Source organism: Vicugna pacos, chromosome 6 (genome assembly GCF_048564905.1).
Source record: "Vicugna pacos chromosome 6, VicPac4, whole genome shotgun sequence".
NCBI classification, from domain to species: domain Eukaryota; kingdom Metazoa; phylum Chordata; class Mammalia; order Artiodactyla; family Camelidae; genus Vicugna; species Vicugna pacos.
Window position 1 is genome coordinate 68408941 of NC_132992.1, and position 26399 is coordinate 68435339.

Sequence of the window (26399 nt, forward strand, 5' to 3'; positions counted from 1 at the left end):
ATCCGGTCCTGGACTTTTATTCGTAGGGAGGTTTTTAATTGCTATTTCTATTTCCTTTCTAGTGATCGGATTGTTCAAGTGTTCAGTTTCTTCTTGATTCAGTTTTGGTGGACAGTATGTTTCCAGAAACTTGTCCATCTCCTCTGGGTTATCCAGTTTGGTTCCATATAGTTTTTCATAATATTCTCGTATGATATTCTGTATTTCTATTTTGTTTGTTGTAATTTCTCCATTTTCCTTTCTTATTTTGCTAATTTGTGCTCTCTCTTTTTTCTTCTTTGTGAGTTTGGCCAGAGGTTTGTCGATTTTATTTACTTTTTCAAAAAACCAGATTTTGGTTTGGTTGATTTTTTCTATGGTCTTGTTAATCTCTATTGTATTTAATTCCTCTCTGATCTTTATTATTTCCTTCCTTCTGCTGCTTTTTGGGGCTTTTTGTTGTTCTTTTTCTAATTGATTCAGGTGGTGGGTTAACTTGTTTATTTGAGATTGTTCTTCTTTTTTGAGGAAGGCCTGTATCGCTATAAACTTCCCTCTTAGCACTGCCTTTGCTGTGTCCCATAGGTTTTGAGTGGTTGTGCTTTCATTATCATTTGTCTCAAGGTATTTTTTAATTTCAGCTTTGATTTCCTCATTGATCCATTGTTTTTTCAATAACATATTGTTTAATCTCCATGCTTTTCTTTTTTTCTCCTTTGTTTCTCTGTTGTTGATTTCCAGTTTCATGGCATTGTGGTCAGTAAAGATGCTTGAGATAATTTCTATCTTCTTAAAATTGTTGAGGTTTCTTTTGTGCCCAAGTACATGATCGATCCTGGAAAATGTTCCATGTGCACTTGAAAAGAATGTATATCCTATTTTTTGGGGGTGTAGTGCTCTGAAAATATCCACCAAATCTAGTTTTCCTATTGTAGTATTTAATTTCTCTGTTGCCTTGTTTATTTTCTCTCTGGAAGATCTGTCTAGTGATGTTAATGCAGTGTTAAAATCTCCAACTATGACTGTATTCCCATCAATATCCCCCTTTATCTCTGTTAGTAATTCTTGTATGTACTTAGGTGCTCATATATTGGGTGCATATATATTAACGAGTGTAATATCTTCATCTTGTATCACTCCTTTAATCATTATAAAATGTCCTTCTTTATCTTTCTTTATGGCCTTTGTTTTAAAGTCTATTTTGTCTGAAATCAGTACTGCAACACCTGCTTTTTTGGCTTTTCCATTTGCATGGAATATCCTTTTCCATCCTTTCACTCTCAATCTATATGTGTCCTTCTCCCTGAAGTGGGTCTCTTGTATGCAGCATATTGAAGGTTCTTGCTTTATTATCCGGTCTGCCACTCTATGTCTTTTGACTGGAGCATTTAGTCCATTAACATTTACAGTAATTAATGATAGATGTGTGTTTATTGCCATTTTGAACTTATCTTTGCAGTTGAATTGGTATATCCTCTTTGTTCCTTTCTTCTTCCTTTTGTGGTTTGGTAATTTTCCTTTGTATTATCATGGATTTTATTTAATTTTTGTGACTCCCTTGTAAATTTTTGACTTGTGGTTACCCTTTTTTGTAAATCTATTAACCCATTACTATAACTGTTTTTATTAAACTGATAGTAACATGATCTCAAATCCATCCTACTGTTAAAAAAAATTTAAAAAAGAAAGAAAAAAATTCTGTATTTCCCTGCCTCCCTCTCCCACTCTCAGTGATTTGTATGTTTTCTTTATTTGTAATTCATGAGTTATCACCTTTCCAGTTGTGAGTTTCTCATTTCTGTAGCATCCTGCTGCTTTTCTATTTAGAATTGCCCTTTCAATATTTCTTTTAGCATGGGTTTAGTGTTGCTAAACTCCTGCAGCTTTTTTTTGTCTGTGAAACTCTTTATTTCTCCTTCTATCCTAAAGGATAGCCTTGCTGGATAAAGTATCCTAGGCTGCATCTTTTTCTCGTTCAGGGCTTTGAATATATCTTGCCACTCCCTTCTGGCCTGTAGTGTTTGTGTAGAGAAATCAGCTGAGAGCCTTATGGGGGTTCCCTTGTAATTCACTTTTTGCTTTTCTCTTGCTGCCTTTAGAATCATTTCTTTATCCTTGACTCTGGCCATCTTGATTATGATATGTCTTGGTGTGGGTCTATTTGGATTCTTCCTGTTTGGGACCCTCTGAGCTTCATGTACTTGGATATCTGATTCCTTCTTTAAGTTTGGGAAGTTTTCAGTCATGATTTCTTCAAAAACCTCTTCAATCCCCTTTGATCCTTCTTCCCCTTCTGGGACCCCTATTATGCGAATATTGGGATGCTTTATATTATCCCATAGGTCCCTTATGCTATTTTCATTATTTTTTATTTGCTTATCTTGTAGTTCTTCTGAATGGGTGCTTTCTATTGCCCTGTCTTCTAGATCACTAATTCGTTCCTCTGCGTTACCTAGTCGGCTTTGCACAGCTATTAGATCATTCCTCATCTCTGTCAATGAGTTTACCCATTCTACTTGGCTCTTCTTTATAGCTTCAATTTCATTTTTGACATATTTTATATCTCTAAACACTATCTCTTTTAATTCCTTCAGCAATTTGATGACTCCTTTTTTGAAATCTTGATCTAGTAGGCTATCGATGTCTATTTCATTGATCTTTCTTTCAGGGGATTCCTCTTGTTCTTTTAATTGGGAAAGGTTTCTCTGCTTCTTCATCTTGCTCATACCTCTCTGGCACTGTGGTTTATGGAGTATCAGTTGTCTATTTTGGATCTTAAGGATTTTATCTATCTAATGCCTATTTAGGAATAGAACTTAGGGGAAAAAAAGAAAAAAATAAGAGAGAGAGCGAAAGATTTTTAAAAGAAGGGAGAAAGAGAGTTTGAAAACAGTGTATAATGAATAATAGAAGAGCGAGTTGAAGCAGAGTATTAATCGGGTTGAGACGTCCTTTTAAAACCTTTAAAAGAAAAGGGGTGGGGAGATGAATAGATGTATTTGAAACCTGTGTCTAATCAATAACAGGACATCAAAACCCAAGAGAAATAGAAATGAATTAAGAAGTAAAAATTGAGAGTAATAGAAAATAAAACAGGTAAAAACAGATTAAAAAAAAAAAAAAGGGTTGTCGGTGTTCTCCTGGAGTCTGTGTGCTTTTAATATGAAGTCTTTCTTCGTCCTGTTTTGGAAGCTTAGCTTGTTTTCAGAGGCCCTCCAGTGACGCCCCCTTCCGTGCTGCTCCCAGCACCTGTCGGCAAGCTGATCGCGCCTCCTCCTAACACGGGGTCAGGTGCAGCTCTCCTCTGCTGCGGGCGGGCGGGTCACTGCCCCTCCGGATGCCGCAGTCAGATGTTGCAGACTGGCCAGGGAGGAGGGCGGGTCGTGCCCCCTCCCAGCACCTCGGTCAGGGGCTGTGTTCTTGCCCGACCTGCGGGGGGCCGCTCTCCCTCTACCTGCGCCTCCAGTAGCTCCGCTGCTCTGTGCGGCTACGCGCTCCGCCCTGGTCGGCGCTCCGCGGGTGGGCTCCGGGAAGACGGAGGGACAGCCTCGTCCTTGCTCCGAGCCAAGACCCAGCTCCTTGTTTGTCTTTGTGGAGCAAGTTCTCTGAGGGACCAGGATGGAAGGATCCTATCTGCTCCAGGCTGTAGGCCTGTCGCAGTCTGGCCTTTGAGGCTGCGAAGCCCTTTGGTGGGATGCAGGTTTCGCCCCCGCCCCCGCCTGGGTGCTCAGCGCCGGAGAATATGGCGGCTCTGCCTGAGCCCCGCCTCTCTTCCCCTGAAAAGTTTCCGCAGGTTTTCAGAGATGGGGGTATGCACCCTTCCCCTGAGAGCACATCAACCTTGCTGTTTTATGGAGGGCCCAGGTTGTTCTGTCCTGTACACCCACAGCCACGGCGCCCAGCCCCTTGCAGTCCCCCGGGGCTGCCTCCGTGCAGCAGCCCCCGTCCTCCGCCCGGCTTGTGCAGCCTGGCCCTGCCCGCCGCTGCCGGCCCGCGTCTCAGGCTGGGTGTCGGGGGGACGCTCTGTGCCCGTTTAACTTAGTTCTGTCAGACAAGGGCTGCTCTGTACAGATCCGAGCCTCGGAGGCTCCCCCTCCGTCCCGCTGGCCTCTCAGTTGGAGAGGGGAGACCCAGCAAGCGAGCGCCAGTCCTCCTTTGCCGCTGCCTCCCCGCGGGACCCGTCCCGCTCTGCTTTGCCTTTTGTTCTTTCTTTTTTCTTTTTCTCCTACCAGAGTTTTGGCGTCTTTATCTTTTGAAGAGGGCGATGTTCTGTCGGAGTTCCGCAGGTGCTCTGGTTGGCTGAGTGGGTCTGTAGATGTGGGTCTTGGTGTATTTGTGGGAGAGGGTGACTTATGAGCGTCCTTCTACTCCGCCATCTTCCAATAAGCCATAACCTAATTTTTTGTATGTAGTCATATTTTATTTTAAAATATTTATTTTTACTTGATCCTTGTAGTTTTACTTTGACTTAACACTTTTGTTATTGAATTATTGTGATTTTTAAGCCTTAAATTTGAGTTACTGTTACTCATTTTATGCTTGTATAGTACGTTATAGTTATAGGAGTACAGCTAGTAAGTGTAGGAAGAACCCCATTATTTTATGTGTTTTTGCCTATAAGATAGTATCACTGAATATATCCTGAACTATTGTTTTGTGAGGTATAGTACAAAGATAATAACCTAGCTTCTATTCTTCTGAATTGCAAAGTCATGCTGACAGATTTCTTATTTTCACTTACTATAAATCCTGAAAAATTGTTTCAATAGAATGTATTAGAAACAAATAGAATAAAGAAATAATTCAAGCAATTTAAGTTGAACTTTGTGAGACAGCTTCTGTTCCTCATATTTACCATTTAGATGAATTTTTTTATCAGTTTATTCAGGGATTTACTTTGACTGATTGAACTAATGAAAGAGTGATTCATATACCAAAATGTCAAGTTACTAAGTTACAAAAAGATATGAATCAAGATAGTTCTTAGTATAGTGTACCCTACTTTCCTTCCTGGTTGGTTAGGTTTGCTCAGAAAAACGTATATAAACCAAAACATTGGTGCCTCTCCGTTTATGTTTGTATAATTTCATTTGGGTAATTTTTGGGTAAGGAATAGAATCAGTCTCTAGGTAATGCCATCTGGATAATATTGAAAGATAAATCTGTACTGGCCTCTTCAATTTAGATGCATAAATATCTCAACCTTTCTGTTTTTATTTGCTGTCCTGACATAATAACCAGTTACAATTTCCAGATGTATCAGGTTTTTTAAATTATATTTTAGGTTGGCTGCTGCTTAATGGATTGAGAATAGGTACCTTAGTCTCATCAGAAAACCATTTCAACACGTAGGGAAAGGTGGATTAGCTTTAGAAAGGATTTTTATCAATTACTAATTCCACCTATGTAGTTTGGATTGTTGAATCTTCATATTTGAGGGCCTACCTCTTTCTTCATTTTTGAAAATTTCCTGAACTTCAGTGTACTATCTTCATAGAGAAATTCTAGACAGGAATTGTTTGGAGACCCTTTTGGAATTACGTGACTGTTGTTTTTCACTTTCCTTTTGTTCTGAATGGTAATCTAAAGATGATTATGGAAATTGAGGGAAAGCTCTGCTGTTAAAATACACGCTATTTTTTTTCCTGTTTACCATCTTGTTCTTGTTTTGCAGTGTTCCATATCTAGTCTGTCATATTATTATATATATTTTAATACAGGCAAACCTCATTTTATTGAACTTCACTTCTCTTTATTACACTTCACAGATACTGCTTTTTTTTTTTTTTAAACAAATTGAGGTTGGTGGCAGCCTGGTATCAAGCAAGAATAATGGCACCGTCTTTCCAACAGCATTTGCTCAGCTTGTGTCTCTGTGTCCCATTTTGGTGATTCTCGCAATGTTTAAAATTTTTTCATTATTTGTTATGGTGATCTGTGATCTTTGATCCTTGATGTTACTGTTGTAATTGTTTTGGGCACCACGTACCATGTCTGTATAAAAGCAGACTTAATTGATAAATATATGTCTGACTGCTCCATCGACCAGCCATTCCCCCATCTCTCTCGCTGCAGGCCTCCTTATTCACTGAGACCAGCAGTATTGAAATTAGGCCAATTAATAACCCTCCAATGGGCTGTAAGTGTTCAGCTGAAACTCTCTCACTTTAAATGTCTCACTTTAAATCAAAAGCTATAAATGATTAAGCTTAGTGAGAAAGGTGTGTCAAAAGCTGAGACAGGCTAGGCCTCTTCTGCCAGAGTCAAGTTGTGAATGTAAAGGAAAAGTTCTTGAAGAAAAAGAAAAGTGCTACTTCAGTGAACACACGAATAATAAGAAAATGAAACAACATTATTGCTGATATGCAATAAAGTTTCAGTGATCTGATAGGAGATCAAACCAGCCATAACATGTGCTTAAACCAAAGGCTGATCCAGAGCAAGGCCCCAACTCTTCAATTCTGTAGGCTCAGAGAGGTAAGGGGCTGCAGAAGAAAAGTTTGGGCCCCTCTTCCTGCTGAGATGGACCACATTCTGTGTATGGAATGTGTATCTCTCCAAATAAACTTTCACTTTAAGAAAAAGAAGAAAAGAAAATTTGAAGCTAGCAGAGGTTGTTTCATGAGGTTTAATGCAATAAACCGTCTCTATAACATAAAAGTGCCAGGTGAACTAGCAAGTGCTGATACAGAAGCTGTTGCAAGTTATCTAGAAGATCTGTCTAAGATAAGTCATGAAGGTGGCTGCACTAATCAGATTTTCAATGTTGATAAAACAGCCTTCTGTTGGAAGAAGATGCCACCTGGGACTTTTAGTAGCTAGAGAGGAGAAGTCACCGCCTGACTTCAAAGCTTCAAAGGACAGGCTGATTCTCTCTTTAGGGGATAATGCATTTGGTGACTTTAAGTAGAAGCCAGCGCTCATTTACTATTCCAGAAATCCTAGGGCCCTTAAGAATTATGTTAAAGCCACTCTGCCTGTGCTCTATAAATGGAACAAAGCCTGGATGACAGCATATCTGTTTACAACATGGTTTACTGAATATTTTAAGCTCACTGTTGAGACCTCCTGCTCAGAGAAAAAGATTCCTTTCAAAATACTACTGCTCATTGACAATGTACCTGACCCCCTCCAAGAGCTCTGATGGAGATGTGCAATGAGATTCATGTGATTTTCACGTTTGTAACACAACATCCATTCTGCAGCCCATGGATCAAGAAGTAATTTCAACTTTCAACTCTTACTATTTAGGAAACATTTCTTAAGGCTATAGCTGCCATAGGTAGTGATCTTGGCAAAGTTAATTGAAAACCTTCTGGAAAGTATTCATTCTAGATGCCATTAAAAACATGTGATTCATGGGGAAAGGTCAAGATATTAGCATTAACTGGAGTTTGGAAGAAGTTGATTTCAACCTCATGGATGGCTTTGAGGGGTTCAGGACTTCAGTGGAGGAAGTAACTACAGATGTGGTGGAAATAGCAAGAGAACTAGACATGGAGCCTGAAGATGGGACTGAATTGCTGTACTTACAGTAAAATTTGTATGGATGAGGAGTTACCTCTTAATGGATAAAGAAGGTAGTTTGTTGAGATGGAATCTACTCCTGGTGAAGACTGTTGAAATGACAAAGGATTTAGAGTATTACAGAAACTTAGCTGATAAAACAAGGGCGGGGTTTGAGAGGACTGACTCCAATATTGAAAGGTCTATTGGTGAAATGCTGTCAAACTGCATTGCATGCTACAGAGAAATCGTTTGTGAAAGGAAGAGTTGATCAATGCAGACTTGTCTTATCTTAAGAAATGACCACAGCCACCCCAACTTTCAGAACTCCTGCCCTGATCTGTCAGCAGGCATCAACGTTGAGGCAAAGACCCTCCACCTGCAAAAAAAATATGACTTGCTGAAGGTTCAGATGATGGTTAACATTTTTTTAGCAGTAAAGTGTTTTTTAATTAAGGTGTGTACATTTTTTAAACATAATGCTTGCACACTTAATGAACTGTAGTGTAAATACATCTTTTATATGCACTAACGAAACCAAAAAAGTCATGTGACTTGCTTTATTGCAGTGGTCCGGATCTGAACCCACGGTATCTCAGAGGTATGCCTGGATAAGGCTAGATTCCTCCCTGTCCTCCCACAACTGTCTCTTAGCAAAGAAAGAATTACTATGTTATCTGATTCATCACAAAGTCTCTTATATTACCTGCTGCTTGCTCACTTTTTCCCCCAATTGCTTTTTTTGTGTTTTCAGCAACACAGCTTGTTTTTTTTTTTAATTCTAAAAAATTTAACTAGTTATAGTAACTGTTACTAGGGTTATAACAATAATTTGCAAGTATTGAATGTTGTGTTACATACAGAGATAGGAATATCCATTTGTGAGATGAATTACCTCATTACCCTAATGAAATGCAAATAAGTATTTATGTAAACAAGATCTCCAGTAACAGCATCATGTACATTCAAAAAGTGTTATAACTTCAACAGTATATACCAAGATGATGACGATGTACTGTGTAAGTCTCTATTAGGGAGCTCGTGATGGTTTTTGTGAAGAAGAAAGCTCTGTTGCTAAAGATAATATGAGTAAATTGAACAGAAATGTTCTATGAAAAAGGAGGGTGGGAATATAGTATATCTAAGTACTTTTATAAGTTCAAATTGTCTAAAAGCCTTTTCTTTCCTTGCTGGGAAATAAGGAAAATCCTATAAAGTATGTAAAATTACTTTAGTTTATTAGTATGCATCCTTTTATTTCTTAGAGTTTTTTTTTTCATCCCTTATTTTTCACATTTGTGCCCTGCTTTCTCATACATGTTTTAAGCTGCCCATCTTTAGCCCCTAATAAACAGATATTCATGATGAGTTGTATGTACGATATTATTTTTGGTCCCTTTTCAGCTTGTTAATATATATTTTTGAATGTTGCTTTCCTAAGAAGAACATTCTTCTGTAGGTAAAAATGTAAATACAAATGTGTTTTAGAATGACATAAATATAAAATGGATATGTATACAGAAAAAGATAGTATCTAGTATTTTAAATTATTCTATTCATATTAACATATTTATTATGTAGATGAAACATCTGTAGAAATATGGGTAGGCTCAAGTTCTAATAGTTCACTTGTAAACCAGTGCCTTTGGGGAAAGTGTATTCTGAGTCTGTTAGAGGTTCCCAGATGGCTCGCTGAAATCAGTTTGACTCATTGTGTAGTTGGAATTACAGAAAATTTTATTTTTTTGGTTTTTTTCTATGGGAAATTATTCCTGAATCTTGACATTGGAGCAGTTTCTCCCTTTTCCTCTGCGGCCGCATCCTCTGAAAGGAAGTATCTACCTGGAATGCTTAACTCAGCCCCGGAAGGAAACTGTGGCAAGAGGGCTGAATCCCTAGAGCCCTGCTTGTGATGTGAGGGCCTTTTCTAAGTCCTCTGGGGGCAGCCTGCGTATGAAAACTGTAAGACTTAAAAACATCCATTTTCTTTCTGATCTCACCTCTTCCCATATCCCTAATTAACAGTCATTTTCTACAATTTATGGGCAATATTTGGTTACTAAGACCTCCCTCACTTTCCCCCGACGTTCTCTGCCAAAATGAAAAGTGATGCAGATAGGGAACTGAATTCTGCACTTTGTAGGAATTAGCTTATCCTTTTATCTTTTTTTGTGAATAAGTCAAAAGGGATTTCCCTTGAAGATGATTAAGTATAAGTGTTCCCCCACCTTCAGGTTAGAAGAGCTAGAAAAGCTAGAACCCCAGTAGAAGAGCTAGAACCCCAGGCCAGCTGGCTATCTCAGCATATTTTACATAAAATAGGTCTTAATTCTTGGCCTGATTGGCTATTTGTACCCAGAGATATAGCCATAGGACTGACGGATTTAGGGGTAGACTCTGGAAGGAAGGCAGCACCCTTACTGTTACCACTTTAGTTTTTCTTTTCCTGAAAAACTGTTAAGAAAAGCTAGTCCAAATATTTATGAATAGAATTTGTAATTTATGACAGGATTAGTATCTGTGGTTCCCCATGTCATCCCTAGGGCATAAGGCATACTGCTTTCCAATTATGTTAAATTTTGCTTTCATTTGCCAGACAGACCTTTTTTGCTACCATTTTGTTTTTACTCCCTTTTCTGCTACAGATTGACAAAGCAGATAGAACTTTAAAGCTAAGGAAGATTTAAGTTTAATTTTTTCTCTAAATATGTCAGTAATTATTTATGTTGTAGCTCAGTAGAAGTACCTTAGTAGTTGGCAGCATTCAAAGATCCCAAACCACAAAAGGAGAGAAGCATGGACTTAAAAAGAATAATTTGAATGAATTTAGTGTTTTGACCTTGGAAACAAAACTCTTACTCAGTTTTTTCTTAACAGCTTTCTATTTCTATGAATTTGACTGTTTTAGATAGCTCATAAAAGTGGAATCATCCAGTGTTTTGTCTTTTTTGTGACTGGCTTACTTCACTTAGCACAGTGTCCTCAAGGTTCATCCAGTTGTAGCATGTGACAGGACTTTCTTCCTTTCTCACGCTGAATAACCCATTATACACGTAGACCACATCTTGTTTATCTAGTCATCCATTCTTTGACGTTTGCTGTGCTTCTACATCTTGGCTATTGGGTATAATGCTGCTTTATATGTGAGTGTGCAAATGTCTACTCAGGTGCCTGCTTCTAATTCTTTTGGACAAATATCCAGAAGCAGGATTTCTAGTCATATGGCAATTCTCGTTTTAATTGTTTTGAGGAACTGCCATACTGTTTTCATAGAAGCTGTACCGTTTTACAGTCCCACCAGCAGCGTACAAAGTTTCGTTTCTTCACGTGCTTGCCAACACTTGTTGTTTTCTGGTTTTTCCCTTTTGTTTTAATTGATGATAGCCATTGTAATGGTGCGTGGTGATATTTCACTGTACTTTTCATTTGCATTTCTATCCATCCAGCTTTCAAGAGGGATGATCTTATTAAAAGTATCTAACACATTCTCAGTAAGGAGGCTTACTACAGTCAGTCTGTATTTGATCTGAATATCTAGAGCTCTCTGACAGACATTAACACTTCCTCTCATTCCCAGGGATATATAATTGAGAGTTAAGATTAAAAAAAAAACTTACAAATAAGGATTAGGGTGAGAAATGCTTTGTTGTGGAACTTGACCTACTGATAAGTATTCCATTATTGTGAAGAATATAGGTCTAGTCTTTGTAAAAGATGAAAGCTAATATGCTTTTTCTAATATGAAAATTTTTATCACTATTAAAATTTTAGCTCTTTTTTCTAATTGTGAAAAAATACATGCTTATTACAAAAAATCAAAATACAGTAAAGCGTAAGTTTACACTTGGAGTATAATACATACTGTATTTGTGCAGTTCATGTTGTGCATGTAGCTGTAGTTTTCATAGTTACATTCCATTGGTAACTAGTCTGCAGTTTACCACTTTCCTGTTGATTTTCAATTGAATTTTCTCCCTATGTTTTGGTAAAAATCTTGTGCTTCAAGTGCAAGAGTTTCTCTCAATTTTATGCATATGAGAAAAGTTGCTGGATCTTGGGTGATGTATCTATCAATTTCTAGTAGCAATTTATAAGAATTCTGATTCTCTGTACTTAATTTTGTGTGATTTCTTAATTTTCGTCCCTTAAGATGGATGTTAAGTAATAGCTTGTTGAGGTTTCAAATTGCATTTTGCTCATTACTGATGAAGCTGAACATGTTTTCATATGTTATTTTTATTGGCTATTCATACTTCTTTTTATATGTAAGGTCTATCTAGTAGTCCTTTATTTTCATTGGTTTGTTTGCCCTTTTTTTTTATTGATTTTGGAGGCATTCTTTATATAATATGTGTATTATATACATACACATACATATATACAGTGATACATGTTTTAATTAATTTTCTAGTCTGTGGCTTGCCTTTTCACTCAGTTTATAGTTTCTCTCAATAAATAGGTGTTCTCTTTTTTAAAAATTTAGGTATACTTGATTTACAACATTGTGTTAGTTTCAGGTATACAGCAGAGTGGTTCAGTTACATGTATATATATTTCAGATTATTTTCCATTGTAGTTTATTACAAAATACTGAATATTGTTCTCTGTGTTATAGAGTAAATCCTTGTTGTTAATCTATTTAATATATAGTAGTGTGTATCTGTAAGTCCCATACTCCTCTGATTTTACCCTATCCCTAGCCCTTCCCTTTTGGTAACCGTGTTTCTTTTCTGTGTTAGTGAGTCTGTTTCTGTGTTGTAGATATATTCATTTATTTTTTTTTTTAGATTTCACGTATAAGTGATATCATATAACGTTTGACTGACTTCCTTCTCTTAGTTAATGTTCTCTGAGGTCATCCATGTTGCTATAAAGGGCAGTGTTTCATTTTTTATGGCTGAGTAGTATTCCTGTGTCTGTGTGTGTGTGTGTGTGTGTGTGTGTGTGTGTGTGTGTGTGTGTGTGTGTGTGTGTGTGTGTGTGTGTGTGTGTGTATACGTGTGTACACCCCACATCTTTATCCAGTCATCTGTTGATGGACACCTAGGTTGCTTCCAGGTCTTTTAGCTATTATAAATAGTGCTGCTATGAACATTGGTGTACATATATCTTTTTGAAGTAGAATTTTCATTTTTTCCAGATAAATGTCCAGAAGTGGGATTGCTTGATCATATGGTAACTCTGTTTTTAGTTATTTTTTTTTTTTAGGAATTTCCGTATTGTTTTCCACAGTGGTTTCATCAATTTACATTCCCATCAACAGTGTAGGAAGGTTCCCTTTTCTCCACATTCTCTCCAACATTTATTATTTGTAGATTTTTTGATGATGGCCATTCTGATTGGTGTGAAGTGATACCTCACTGTGGTTTTGATTTACATTTCTCTAATAATTAGCAATATTGAGCATCTTTTCATGTACCTATTGGCCATCTGTATGTCTTCTTTGGACAAATGTCTGTTTAGTTGTTTGTTTTTTTGATATTGAGCTGTATGAGCTGTTTATAAGATATTGGAAATTAGTCCCTTGTCAGTTGCCTCATTTGCAAATATTTTCTCCCATTTTGTAGGTTGTCTTTTTGTTTTGTTGATGGTTTCTTTTGCTGTGCAAAGGCATTTAAGTTTGGTTAGGTCCTATTTGTTTATTTTTGCTTTTATTTCTTTTGCCTTGGGAGACAACCTAAGAAAGCATTGCTACAATTTATATCAGAGAATGTTTGCCTGCATTCTCTTCTAGGAGTCTTTTGGTGTCATATCTCATATTTTGACCTTTGGTCTTTAACCATTTTGAGTTTATTTTTAATATGTGGTGTGAGGCAGTGTTCTAATTCCATTGCTATACATGAGGCTGTCCAGCTTTCCCAGCACCACTTGCTAAAGAGACTGTCTATTTCTCCATTGTATATTCTTGCCTCCTTTGTCGAAGATTAATTGGCTTGTAAGTGTGTGTTTGTTTCTGGGCTTTCTGTTTTTAAACAGAAGTTCTGAATTGTAATTTGTCAGTCCTTTATAGTGTATATTTTGAGAATGATGGTTAAGAAATCTTCCATATCTTGAGGTTATAAAGATATTCTTTGATAATTCTTCTAAAAGTTTTAAAGTTTTGTTCTTTACATGAAAGTCTTTAATTCATCTGTCAGTTTAAGAAATTAAAATATGATCAATCTTTACTTAAAATACACAGTTCACGTGTTTGCTTGAATGCCCATTAAACCTCTGATACCAGGAGTTTAGTAAACAAAGCCCGAAATAATAAAATAGTTGCAATAGTTGGGAGAAAAAAGACAAGCATAGGAGTGTCTTGCATTAATGATGGCTTAAGAGGTTTGTTAAACTTTTTTTTCACAGCCTTGGCCTCAGTTGTGGGTGATATCTGTCAATTCTGTTAAGTTTTAAGCATAGACCACTGATTTGACTGAACTGGTTGGAATACCTGAGTGTAACTACATAATAAGCAAATCTCAAAAATCATGAAGTTAATTGTAGCATAATAGAATTGGAAAACACCCAGATTGTCTGTTTTGATGTTATAACCTTTTGATACATTAGGTGTTTAAGATATATAGATGTTTAAGGTGCATAAGAAGGCACTGCAGGCCTTTATCTTGAGCTTGCGGTGCTATGACCTTTTTAGTTACTTAATAACGATCTTGTTTGTCCATCCGTGTTACACCACCTGCTACACCAGCTTCACTCTCCACTGCCCACTGTGGTATCCTAGGAAAAACGTAAAACCAGCTTTTCTACATAAGCAATTTGTAGCCATAGACTTTTACATGAAGGTAACATAGATGGGGCTTTTATTTAAATCAGAGGGCAGTTAATGTTTTGGTTACATCATCACTAATGTAAAGATGACAACTACAATAAAATACTATTAACCTAAGAAGATGAAACATGTCCTTTGGAAATACTACTACTTTCCAGGGTATTGTTTGTTATGGAACATAGTTAACCTTAAGTCAATAAGTATGTGCGAAAAATTTTCAAAATAGATACTTACTTTAGAATTGGGTTTTGTTTGTTTGTTTATTTTTAGAGGAGGTACTGGGGATTGAACCCAGGACCTTGTGCATGCTAAGCAAGCAACAGTTGTATTTTTAACAGAAACATAAGCAATTTTTTCTTACTCAAGGTTTTTTCTTCAGAAAAAGGACCTGCTTTCCCATGAGGTACTGCTTGCTGATAAATAGAATTCTCAGTGTCTTTGAAAATCTTTCTTTGAAAACACAGTATTGATAAATCTAATTTAATAAAATATATAAATGAGTACTAAATATTGCTTGGTTGCCCTTTTGGAATATTATCCATAAAACTGAGGAATAGTTGATGTAAGTAGTTTCTAGTTTTTTGGTGTTTGATTTTAGGGGACCACTGAAACCATGTAAAGGCAGACACCATTTAAATTTTTCCTGTAATGTAAGTTAAGCATAGTTATAGGGAGGGTTTATGATCCATTTATGATTTGATGCTAGTATGGTGATCTGTGCTGGTTTCAGCTGAGAGTCTAGTGAAGTAATCAAGTAAAGAACAAGCTTAAACGAAGTCAGACAACAGCCCAGTGTGTGTGCACTTTCATCTCCTTGGGGAAAGTGAAACTGTTCTAGCACAGCTGTCCACTGTCACCTAGAAACCTCAAAAAGTACCGCTGACAGGGTTTAAGCAGTGAAACTGCACAGTGTAAGGTTAATCATCTGGCTTACGCTGATTTCCACTGAAGTGGTCGGTTAAATTTTTGTTTTCAGTCTTTTCAATGTTCATTGTCTTAAAAAAAGAAATTCTGTACTTACTATATAGATCTTGCACATTTTAGTGTGTTTCTTGGCACTGTTATCTGCTACTCTTAGGAGTTGTAATAGCAGGGGAAGAGTTTATTTAGACCTGTTTTAAGCATTCATAATCTTTGACTCTTTTTGTAGAGGCAGGTATGATAGACCATTTTGTATTAACTAGTCTTTTATCTTTTCCCATTTGGAGGGGCCATTAACATTTCCATTGAATTTGTCAACCATTCTGAATAATAGTGGTGAGGTTGTTCTCTTTCTATCCACTTAATTAATATAACCAGTCATTTTAATCTTAATATGGACTACTGTGAATAATGATGAAACTGACTTATTTTTCTTTGGTACTTTACATTTGAAAATGGACTTGGTATTGTGTATATTGTGAAAAAGTTGCAGTGACAGGTGTAAAAGCCTTGCTTAATTTTGTCATGAAGGTGTTGTTAAAATGAGTGATCTTGGCTGAGTCATTCAAAGCTAGTAGGTCTGGAAATGAGGGTGTTGAACTAAATGATTTCCAAGAATTCCAGTTCTTAGGTGAACATCATATGGAAATCAGTATCATGCAGAACTTCTGTAAATACTCAAAGCAGAATTATGCATATGTATTTATGTGCATGTTTACTTTGAAATTTATTGTGTAAATTTGTATGTTTCTGCTCAGAAAAGGTTACTCATGAAACTGGTTTTTTTTTTTTTTACAATGAATTTAGATTTATTAAAGCTGTAAATTAACCTAGAGTTTTAAACTCAGCTCTTTACAAGTTGAACAGATTTTAACAATCATTTTTTAAGAGGTTTGGTTTTTTTAAAAATAGCTTAAGATCCCTTGAATTTAAATTGCATTCATAAATTTGTATTCATTTTAAGTGCTTAAATTATCTAACAGATCTTTTGAAGTACTTACCTCTTCTAAACCTGATACTTAGGGATTTTGTAAAATTTTCAATACATTTTATGAGCCTAAATCTGATTTTCAGTGACATTTTAAATTGTATTCACCGGTTTAATTTTTTAGATACACTAATATGAAGAGCTTTTAACCTAAGTATTTAAAAATAACAAATATTTACCTATTATGCCCACACTCAACCCAAAAGTATTAAACTGTGGCCTTTTACATTTTCCCCCCTCCTAATTCCAACCCACACTCTGTCTTTCCCCAGTAACTTTCTTATTTTTTAAACTTTTATCATATCTGTATTCTAAACCAGTCTGTTTCATCAGAACCTTTTCCCTTTACCTTCTCAAGCAATTTGAGCATAACCTTTCCAAGTAAATTGAGAGCCATGTTCTCAGATGACTGAGGTGGAATCTTATGAAAATATGTGGGATCTAGACCTATACGGAAAATGATTTTTTTCTCATGAAAAGGGGCATAAATGGAGCCTGGTGGTCTCTGCTAACACAGACTCTGAGACCATGCCTTCCAAGTGGAGTGGTCTCCAAGCCTGGCACCTCCAGATTCAAGTCCACATTATGGAATCCTTAGGTGTGATGGATCTGCAGTCCCCATGCCCAGGATGTTTCTGACTTATTTTAATTAATCTGTTTAGTGCTTCATTCTATTATGTATTCTTTTATTTGGCAGATTACAGTTTTTAAGTATATTGAGCATTTAAGTATTTTAAAATAAAGCATATTTGGATTTTTCATGTCTACCATGTCTTATCTGGTTTTAGTCACAGTTCTAAGGTTATTCTCATGACCGTTTTTAAACTTAGGATTTTCTAGAACATTAAGAATGTTTATGTTCTCAAAAAGGTTACAGAGAACGCATAAACAGGGATTAAATGTATTTGCATCACAACCCTGTCTGACTCATGTATTGTGTAATGGGATATCTTAACTTTCTATATGTATTATAAGCTTTCTGAAGGCTTGGACTTTATTTATACCAGTGCTGTCCAATGGAAATGTAATGCAAGCCACATACGTAATTTAAAATTTTCTGGTAGCCACCTTAAAAATAAGTTAAAAGAAACAGGTGAAATTAGTTTAATACTATATTTTATTTAATCCAGTATAATCTAAATATATTTCAACATGTAATCAGTATAAAAATTGAGATATTTTGCATTCTATTTTTCATACTGAGTCTTCAGAATCCAGTGTTATTTTATTCTTATTGCACATCTCTATTTAGACTAACCACATTTCAATCACTCAACAGCCACACGTAGCTGCTGGCTACTGTATGCGGTAGTGCTGTCTTGTACTTTTACAACTTGGTGCTAGGAATACAATTGTTGCTTTGTGTGAGAATGTTTATTTATTATTTTGGTTACAAGTTTCTCTAGTTGAATAAAGTATTTTAAAATGCCTGTCTTTATTTTCTTTCTCTTAAAGGCCCTTCCTTCTTCCATGATTATTGTAGCAATTTATTGTCCTGTGATAGCTGCTGTTTTCATTGTTCTGAAGATGGTCAACTATCGACTCCACAGAGCACTTGATGCTGGAGAAATTGTAGATAGGAACGCAAACGAGTTCCCAGATCAGCGAGCCAAAGCTGAGCAAGGCAACTGTTCAACAAGGAGAAAAGACAGCAATGGCCCCAGGTAAGGAAACCTATGTCACTGGGTCTGTAACAACGTACAGTGATGCGGGTGTACAGTGATGTGATTATTGTGCCACGCCTGTTCTGTTCATGCAGTTTTAAGGCAGTGGTAAGTCTTAATACTACTGATACAGTGACAGGTACGATTGTCACGTTAGATCACAGCAAAGCTAACTGGCTATCTGGGGATGAATCAGTATCTTTGGCCTTATTAATAAATAACATGACAGAACAGTAATAGTCTTAATAGCATAATAGTTATTCACACTGAAGACCAAAACCAATGAAAATCAGCTTAAAGAAAGAGTAAAATATGGCTTATAAATCTAAGCATTTAGTTTTTATTTATACATATAAATAAAATGTATAGATCTTAAGTAAATTGTGGTAATATTTTACTTGACATTTATAATCTACGTTTTTCACTTAATCTATTGTGAAGTTTTTTCAATTTTGTGTTCTCACCTTAGAAACTTAGCCGTTCCTTCCCTGGATCTTAACATAACTGACTTCTTAGGGTTCAGCTCTGTAGATGACACCCCACTCCTGGAGGCTTTCTTTTCCTGTCTCAGCTAAAATATTCCCCCTGCTGCTCTCAGTCACAATCTGTCCCACTTTCTCTTTCTGACAGAGGGAATTACCATATTATAGTCAAAAGGTTATTGTGATGTTATAGAAGTCATAGGTACCACTAACAGCTCTTAAACAGTTAACTGTGTGAGCTCTCTTTAGCCTATTCAGTCCTCAGAGCAATTCTCTGAGATGGATGCTGTTATTATCCCTGATTTACAGGTGTGACAGTAAGGTGAGAAGATCGAATAATCCAGGCAGTCAGGCTCTGGAGTCTGTGCTTTTAACCACGGTGCCATGTTCCCATTAAGAATGCTGTGAGATATTTCAGGTGTCCAGATATAAATAATGTCACTGAAAGTGGGCACTTGTCTGTTAAGAAAGGTAATGTTCCTATGTATTCTCCAGGGACTCAAAGGCTTTATTTATCCCTTTTCAGTTACATTTTTCTCCATCCCTAACATGATTACCCTGTTTATTGATCAGATTTTTTACCCTTGTAGTAATTTTGTTAATAGCGTTAATCACTACCTGAAATTATCTTACTTAATCATTTGTTTGCATTTATAAGCTTCTTGAAGTCAGGGCCTTGTTTTTCTTACAAACTATTATATTCCCAGGTTCTAAAACAGTGTCTGGCACTGATAGGTACTCAGGAAATATTTTGAACTAGTGAAACATTTTTTCAGTGATAATATTTTTAATGATAACAGTATTCTGTTTTGTGGATATTACCGTAATTTAGCTATCTAATTTTTAGTTATTTTGATTATCTTCCAATTTAAATTTAAATATTAGATCATTGTGATGTTTAGATTTTAAATGAGTAAATTTTTTATCATGATTTAGCAAAAGTAGGATTACTAGAAAGCTACACCCATTTAAAAAATTTTGAATATCTTTTGCCAAATTCTAATGATTTTTACCTTTTAATTACTGTGATGAGCAGTTTGAGGGCTTCTTTTTTTTGTACTTTTGTAACACTGAGTACTTAGTATTTCCATAAACGGGTACATATCTCATTATTTAATTTTTCAGTTTTTGGATTACCAGTGAAATGGAGGTATTTTTCTTGTGTTGTTCCATTTATATTTGTTATTTTGTGAATTGTATATTTTTCTCTTGTTGGTTAGTTTTTTGCTATAGATTTGGAAAAGATTCTTATTTATGAAGGATATCAATCCTATCTTTTGTGTCAAATACTTTTCCTCACTTTGTGGCATTTAACTTATGTATTTATATGCCACAATTTTTTTCTGATCTATTCTATTCTATAAGTGTTTATTCTGTCTTTGATACCAAGTTTTGTAAGATATTTTTCTTCTCCCAAATTATGTAAATATTCACCTGTATCTTCTTTCGGTATTTTTTCATTTTGTTTTTTCCTCTTAAATTGTATTCAATCTGAAAACATTCTAATGCATTTTTTTTTTTAGATTTGTTAGTACCAACAACATTGACTAAATAATGCATTTTTTCCCCAGTAATTTTCAGTGCTTGCTTTTTCATGTAGCATACTTGTGTTATGTCCATTTCTGGGCTTTGTTTTCTGCCCCATTGACCTCTCTTTTTGTTTTATAACATACTATTTTTATGGCTTTTAATAGGCTTAATACGGAGCAATCTGAATCCCTCTTCATTGTTTTTCTTTCCGTATTATTCTCATGCATATGCTAGTTTTTTGAGAGGTGTTCCTTTGTGTGCTCATCCTCCAGAAAATTTCAATAGAATTTTTATGATAATTGTATTGCATTTGGAGAGAACTTAACCTTTAAAACAGAAAGTGTCACTTAGAGACATGGTGTATATAAATCCACTTACTCACTTGTCTTTTAAGTAACTTTTAATCTGCTAAAATTTCAGATTTTTTTTTTTGATGGATTCTTCACAGTTCTAAAATCTATTCTATTTCTGTTAGGAAATACATACCCTCATTTGGGGGGTAGGCAAACAGAATGTAGATTCTGCACTTAATCTGCAGGGGCTTGAATCACTTCCTGATAGTATGACCTTGGGGGAGTTACTTAAGCTTTTTATGCCTTGGTTTCCTCATCTGAAGAATGAGACAAATAATAGTGCTGTGTCATAGGATTACTAGACAGAATAAATGAGGCCATATATGTAAGGTACTTAGAACCATTTCTGGTTTTTTCTTGTTTTTTTTTAATTTTTAGAACCATTTCTAGTACATGGTAACCGCTCAGTAATTGTTAACTCTTATTATTTCTGGATAATTGTATATATTTTTAATTGCTTCTGTTACTGAATTTGTCTATTTTTCTTTTAGTTTTCAAAAAATTTTACTGGGAAATATATTTCCAAACAGTGTATCAATTATATGTATAGTTTAGAGAATAATAATCAAGTGAATACTTAGTTGCCCACCACACAGCTTAAGTAATAGGACATTATACACTTATCATACGAGTCTTCATGTACTCCTTTCCCATTTCATTCTACTCTTTTTCCTGCAGGAGTGACCATTATACTGAATTTTTTGGTAATAATTTCCTTGCTTTTCTTTATACAGTCTTTGTATATATTCCTAAACATAGATTATTTAATTTTGTCTGCCTTAGAATATCCTAAAGAAAATCATGCATAAGTATTTCTCTGTGAAGGGCTTTTTTTGTGCAGAATTTTGCATTTTATGGACTTACCCATGTTGATGTTTATAGCTGTCATTTATGTTTGTGTTGTATCATCCACCACTGTAGGAACAGATTACAGTTTATCCATTCTTTTATTGATAGTCATTCAGATTCTTTTTTTTTTCTCTGATAACATAATTGTGTATGTTTCTTGGTCTATCTAGTATATGTAAGCTGATTCATAAGGTATTTTTATGTTCAGTTTTATTAGGTAATTCCAAGCTTTTTGCCAAAATGATTGTAACAATTTATACTCTAACCATTAGTGTGCAAAAGTCCTTATTGTTTCACATCCTCATCAATATTTGATATTGGTTAGCTTTAACAATTTACCATTTTAACAGGTGAGTGTTAGGTGTGTCTCATTTTGAGCTTTAGTTAACATTTCTCATAACTAATAAGTTGAACATCCTCTGTCACATGTATGGTCCATTTAAGTTTTCTGTTCTTTCTGGTGCCCATTCATGTCTTCTTTCACTTTTCTTTGGAGTTCTCTTTTTCTTATTAAGAAGAAGGAGTTTTAAAAAATGTATTTATTATATTGTTCTTTTATTGGTTATATGCATTACTGGGGTTAATTAACATTTTTGTATCTTGTTTAAGAAATTATTTCCTACACAGAGATCAGGAGGACATTTTCCTGTGCTGTCTTTGTAAAAATTGTATGTTTTTCTGTTGTACATTTCTATTTTACTGGAAATTATTTTGGTCTGTTACCAGGTAGGGATTCAAGGCTTGTTTTCTTGTTTTTTACTTTATGAATAACCAGTTTAATCAGTATTTGTTGAACAGACTGTCTTTTCCTTGGTGAGCTGCAGTATGCATAAGTTTTCGTATCTGGTGGGTATGTTTCTGGGCGCTCTCCTGTATTGTTGATCTAGTTGTTTGTGCCTGCACTGTTATCACACTGTCCTCATTACTGTAGTTTTATAGCATGACTTTTGCTCTCTGGTGGGGCAAACCTGTGTCTTGTTCTTTTTCAGGAGTGACTTTGCTATTCTTGGCTCTTTGCTCTATGGTATAAACTTTAGAGTCTGCTGAGCAAAGTCTGTAAGAACTTAAGAGTTTTTATTGGAATTACGTTGGATATGTAGATTCCTCTGCTGATAATTAATATCTTTACAGTATTGAATCTCTCCATTTAGTCTTCTCTAATGTCTTTCAGTAAAGATTTATCATTTCTCCATTAAAAGGCTTGCATAGCTTTTATTAAATTTGCCAAATAATTTTGTAGTTTTTCTGCTATTATATAATTTTCATAATTACTTTTTGTTTTTCTCCCTTTATTTGTAGCAGTTTACTTCATATCCAGCAACCTTATTAAACTCCCTTATTGATAAAACTTTGTAGGTTATTTCCTAACTTTTCATAAATGATGATAGTTTTGTTTCTTCCTTTCTAGCCTTTATGCTTCTTGTTTACCTTTTCATTGGCTATGACTCCTAGCACATGATTAAACTGAAACAGTGCTGGTGTACATCCTTGTCTTTTTCTCATCTTAAAAAGAGTTTTTTAAGTTTCACCATTAAATAAGATCTTTGTTGGGGGAGGGTATAGCTCAGTGGTAGAGTGCATTCTTAGCATGTACGAGGCCCTGGGTTCCATCCCCAGTACCTCCGTTAAATAAATAAATAAACCTAAATCCCCCCCCCCAATAAATAAGTTCTTTGTTGTAGATTTTTGCTTTTGACATCTCCTCTCCCCCACTCTTCCACTTGCAAATCTCTGTTCTGAGGAACAGAAATGAGCAGGAAAATAAATACTCCTGTCACTGTGCTTGTTGTGTTAGAGCTGTCAGCTTGTTGCATGAATGAGTGAGTACAGTAGGAGTGACAGCTTGTGCTTCTGGCTTTCATTGGCCATGGTATAGCAGTTCAAAAATGCTTATTAAATCTTTGTCTTAAAGAAAGAGTCAAAGTCATTAATATTTGTATTACATTTCTAACCTTTCAGGAGAGGAAATTAACACATTGAATTCTAAGATTTGAATACGAATGTTTTGGAGACAGACCGATTTTTCTTTCTGTTTCTTACACAGTAATGCTTGCAGTATTATAAATTAGGGATCCATTTAAAAGGTATGCAAGTGAATTTTGGGCTGAATTTTCTGAAGATTTATTCTGTTTAGAGACTTCGTTTTCATCTATTCATACCTTTATGAACATCCTTTTAATCTAGATTAGATATATGAATTTAGTACTGTAATGGTCCTATGAAGTTTCTAATGAAAGCCTGAGCAGTTAATGATACTAATAATCAGCAAATTAATTTGTGAAGTTTTCTTTTATGATTCAGATTAGACCCTTTCTGCTTTTCTGCCTTTCCCTGTACCTGGTATTTTTTTTTTTTAACAGATGAGGAAGTTAAGGCATAAAGGTAGAGATTCCCTGAATTTGGTGTATTGCTTACTGCAGTAGACCACTTTGCTTCTGTGAGAATTGTAAACTACTGTACTTTCCAGGTATGTGCTGAAATCTCCATTGCTGAAAATCTGCAAGTCTTGCTAATAAAGAAAAGTTTTACTTAGTTAATTTATACATTAGGACACCTACAGCTGACTGAAAACTCTACTTCTGAATTTATAGAGAAGAAAAAGGGACAGTAAATTTGCAAGAGGATTTGGTTTTTCTATAAAAGGAGCTGTTTGTTTTTTCCTTCATCTCTTTTTGCTCCCTTAATACCCCCTTCCCCCGTATTGACCATTGTGCATTACTTGTAGATTATTTCTCAACTGAAGATGATCTTGCGTCCTGGGAGATGTTTGGCAATAGTTGGAGACATTTTTGGTTATCACAACAAGGAGAAGTGCTACTGGCATCTGGTGGGTAGAGGTCAGGGATGCGGCTAACATCCTAACAGCGCACCGGATGGTCTCCTACAGTCAATTATGTGGCCTAAAATGTCAGTAACACTGAAGTTAAAAACTTTCCGTAGATAATGGTGTTTACTTTTGGTTTTGAACTGGAAAGAGCACTTCAGTACCTATTTGTTAAAAGACATTAATGGTGTCTTAGACTGTAGACTTTAGAGTTAGACCTGGTGTTCGAATCTTGTCTCAGTCCTGGCTGCTTATAAGTACCTACATTCAAGTGGGTGGGGTGAAAAACAGAAGAAACAGATATGATAAGACATCGTAGAGTGCTGAATGAGTATTGTTTGTAGCTTCCTTTCCCACCTGAACTGCATATACCAGTGTCATGGCTTATGTCTCCTCTGAGATCTTAGGAAAGTTTTCACACCTTTTGGTTTTCAGTTTTTTTCCATTTGTGAAATGAGGATGATAGTATTTATGTCATAGATTTTAGGAATATTTCATGAGAAAATGCAAATAAAGCACTTGCTTCTATGACTGGAATGTAATAAGTACTTAGTAAATATTTGCTTTGTTATTAACTATAACTTTACCTTCTAATTGTAATCATTTGGGCTTGCTATCAGAAGTGATGTATGAAACTAGGCAAGATTGTCCATCAACTGATGAGTGAATAAACAAAATGTGTTCTATACATACAGTAAAATATCACTTAGCCATAAAAAGGTAGAAAGCACTGGTACATGCTACAACATGGATGAACCTTGAAAGCATTATGTTAAGTGAAAGAAGCCAGTGGCAAAAGACTGCATAGTATGTGATTCCATTTATATGAAAAAAAATGCAGAATGGGCAGGTTATAGAGTTTAGTACTATGACTAGTAGTGTTAGTATTAGCCATTATGTAGATTAGTGGCTGCTTAGGGCTGGTGGTGGAAAGCAGAGGGTGGGTGGGAACGGTTGGGGAGTAATAGCTAAATGGCTTTATTTTTCAGATGATAAAAATATTCTAAAGTTGACTGTGATGATGGCTGCATACCTTTGTGAATATACTAAAAATCATTGAATTGCACAGTTTCAGTGGATGAATTGTATGGTATATGAATTATATGTCATTAAAGATGATGCATATAAACAAGGCAAGATGAAGGTTCTCTGTCCTTTCTGTGGTATTGAATATTTTATTCCTTGGTCTTCACCTTGCTTTCCATCTCCTGATTTCTTTGCAGTCTGAATTAGAGAATGCATTCCAGTGGAGTTAACAGTAATACTGCTGGGTATTACTCATCACTTGTTCAGTGAGTGATAGCTGCCTGTATATACAGACTTAAGATTTTGCCAGATTAGAAGAATATTTCTCATTCTGGCCTTGGCAGTCTATGTGACTTAACACCAACTTGGCCAGCATGCTTGAACATATTCTACTTTTCTCACACATGGACATTTGTATGCAGAGCCGGCCATCCAATTTGTAACTGAGTTCCAGTATGTTTTATTTCTGTAAATGGGTAGTAAGTTAGAAAGCTAATTTCCATTCTTAGACATTAGTTAGCTAACTGTAGTCAGTGGCCTAGAGTTAGGGGCCATGTAAGCAAACAGGGATATGATAGTTATGAGGCCATTAATTAAAAAAAAACAAACAACTAGAATTCAGACAGCTATAATGATAAATACATAAATGGAAGGTATACTTGTAAGCAAATTCTATTTTGCTTGTACCTTTTGCTGCAGCTGTTGGAATACCCCATCCACGCAGACTTAAAGTAATTTATGGCTCACATTGCTGAAAAGTCTGTGTTGAGGGATGTCTTCAAATGTGGCAAGGTGCAGAATTTCAGACATCTCCATGGTTCGCTTCACTGGGCTGTGCTCCTTTCTTTTAGTTGGCTTCTAAGGCTTTCCCTTAATGGTGGTGAAAGGGCTACAGCAGGTCCAGGACTTAAGTCTTCTCAGCAAACACAGTGAAGTTTCCTCTCTCAACAATAGGACACTGCTGGCCTGATTCATGCTAGCCTGAGTTAGGTCATGTACGTACTCGAGAAATGTTAATTGTTATGACTAAGAGATTGGGATATGTGGACTGACTCTGGCCAGTGGAGCTCACCCCTCCATCTGAGAGCTTGGGGTGAGGTGGTTCACCAGAAGAATTTCAGGTTGCTTTTTGTTGTTGTTAACCAGGAGTTTGAATTAGATGCTGGATGGCAAAACAGCTTGTATCCACCGTAAAGTTCAGCGGACATACTAGAACTTTTATCTTTGATAATAATAGCTAAAAAATGCATTGAGTTACTTTGTATACCAGGTAGAATGAGTAAAAAAAAACTATGGGCAGAAAATGGAATTATGGTAACTTTTAGGCCTCAATTGTTGTAAAAGTTGTGTTCCTGAGGAAACTTATTATAAAATTGTCTAAGTGTTTTGACGTTTGGTGTGATATTTTTTCCTGATTTGGGATCCTGTTATCTCTAAGTACCGTCTGTGGGCTTCCTCAGTTCTTTGAACCTAGTACTTTTCTCTCCTTTGCCTCTCATAACTGTATAGCA

General features: G+C 35.8%; 1 protein-coding gene across 9 annotated transcripts in view; it reads left to right on the plus strand.

Annotated features, from left to right (window-relative positions):
* The window catches only part of PCNX1 (pecanex 1), a 181097-nt gene that overhangs the window by 22310 nt on the left and 132388 nt on the right, over positions 1 to 26399 (plus strand). For 8 of the 9 annotated variants that reach the window (XM_072963331.1, XM_072963330.1, XM_072963329.1 and 5 more), the window contains exon 2: positions 17616 to 17824. In XM_072963331.1, the coding sequence (XP_072819432.1) occupies positions 17616 to 17824 (209 nt within the window). Of the gene's footprint in view, positions 1 to 17615; positions 17825 to 23398; positions 23506 to 26399 lie in introns of those variants that run through there. The other variant, XM_072963337.1, reaches the window with a different exon arrangement.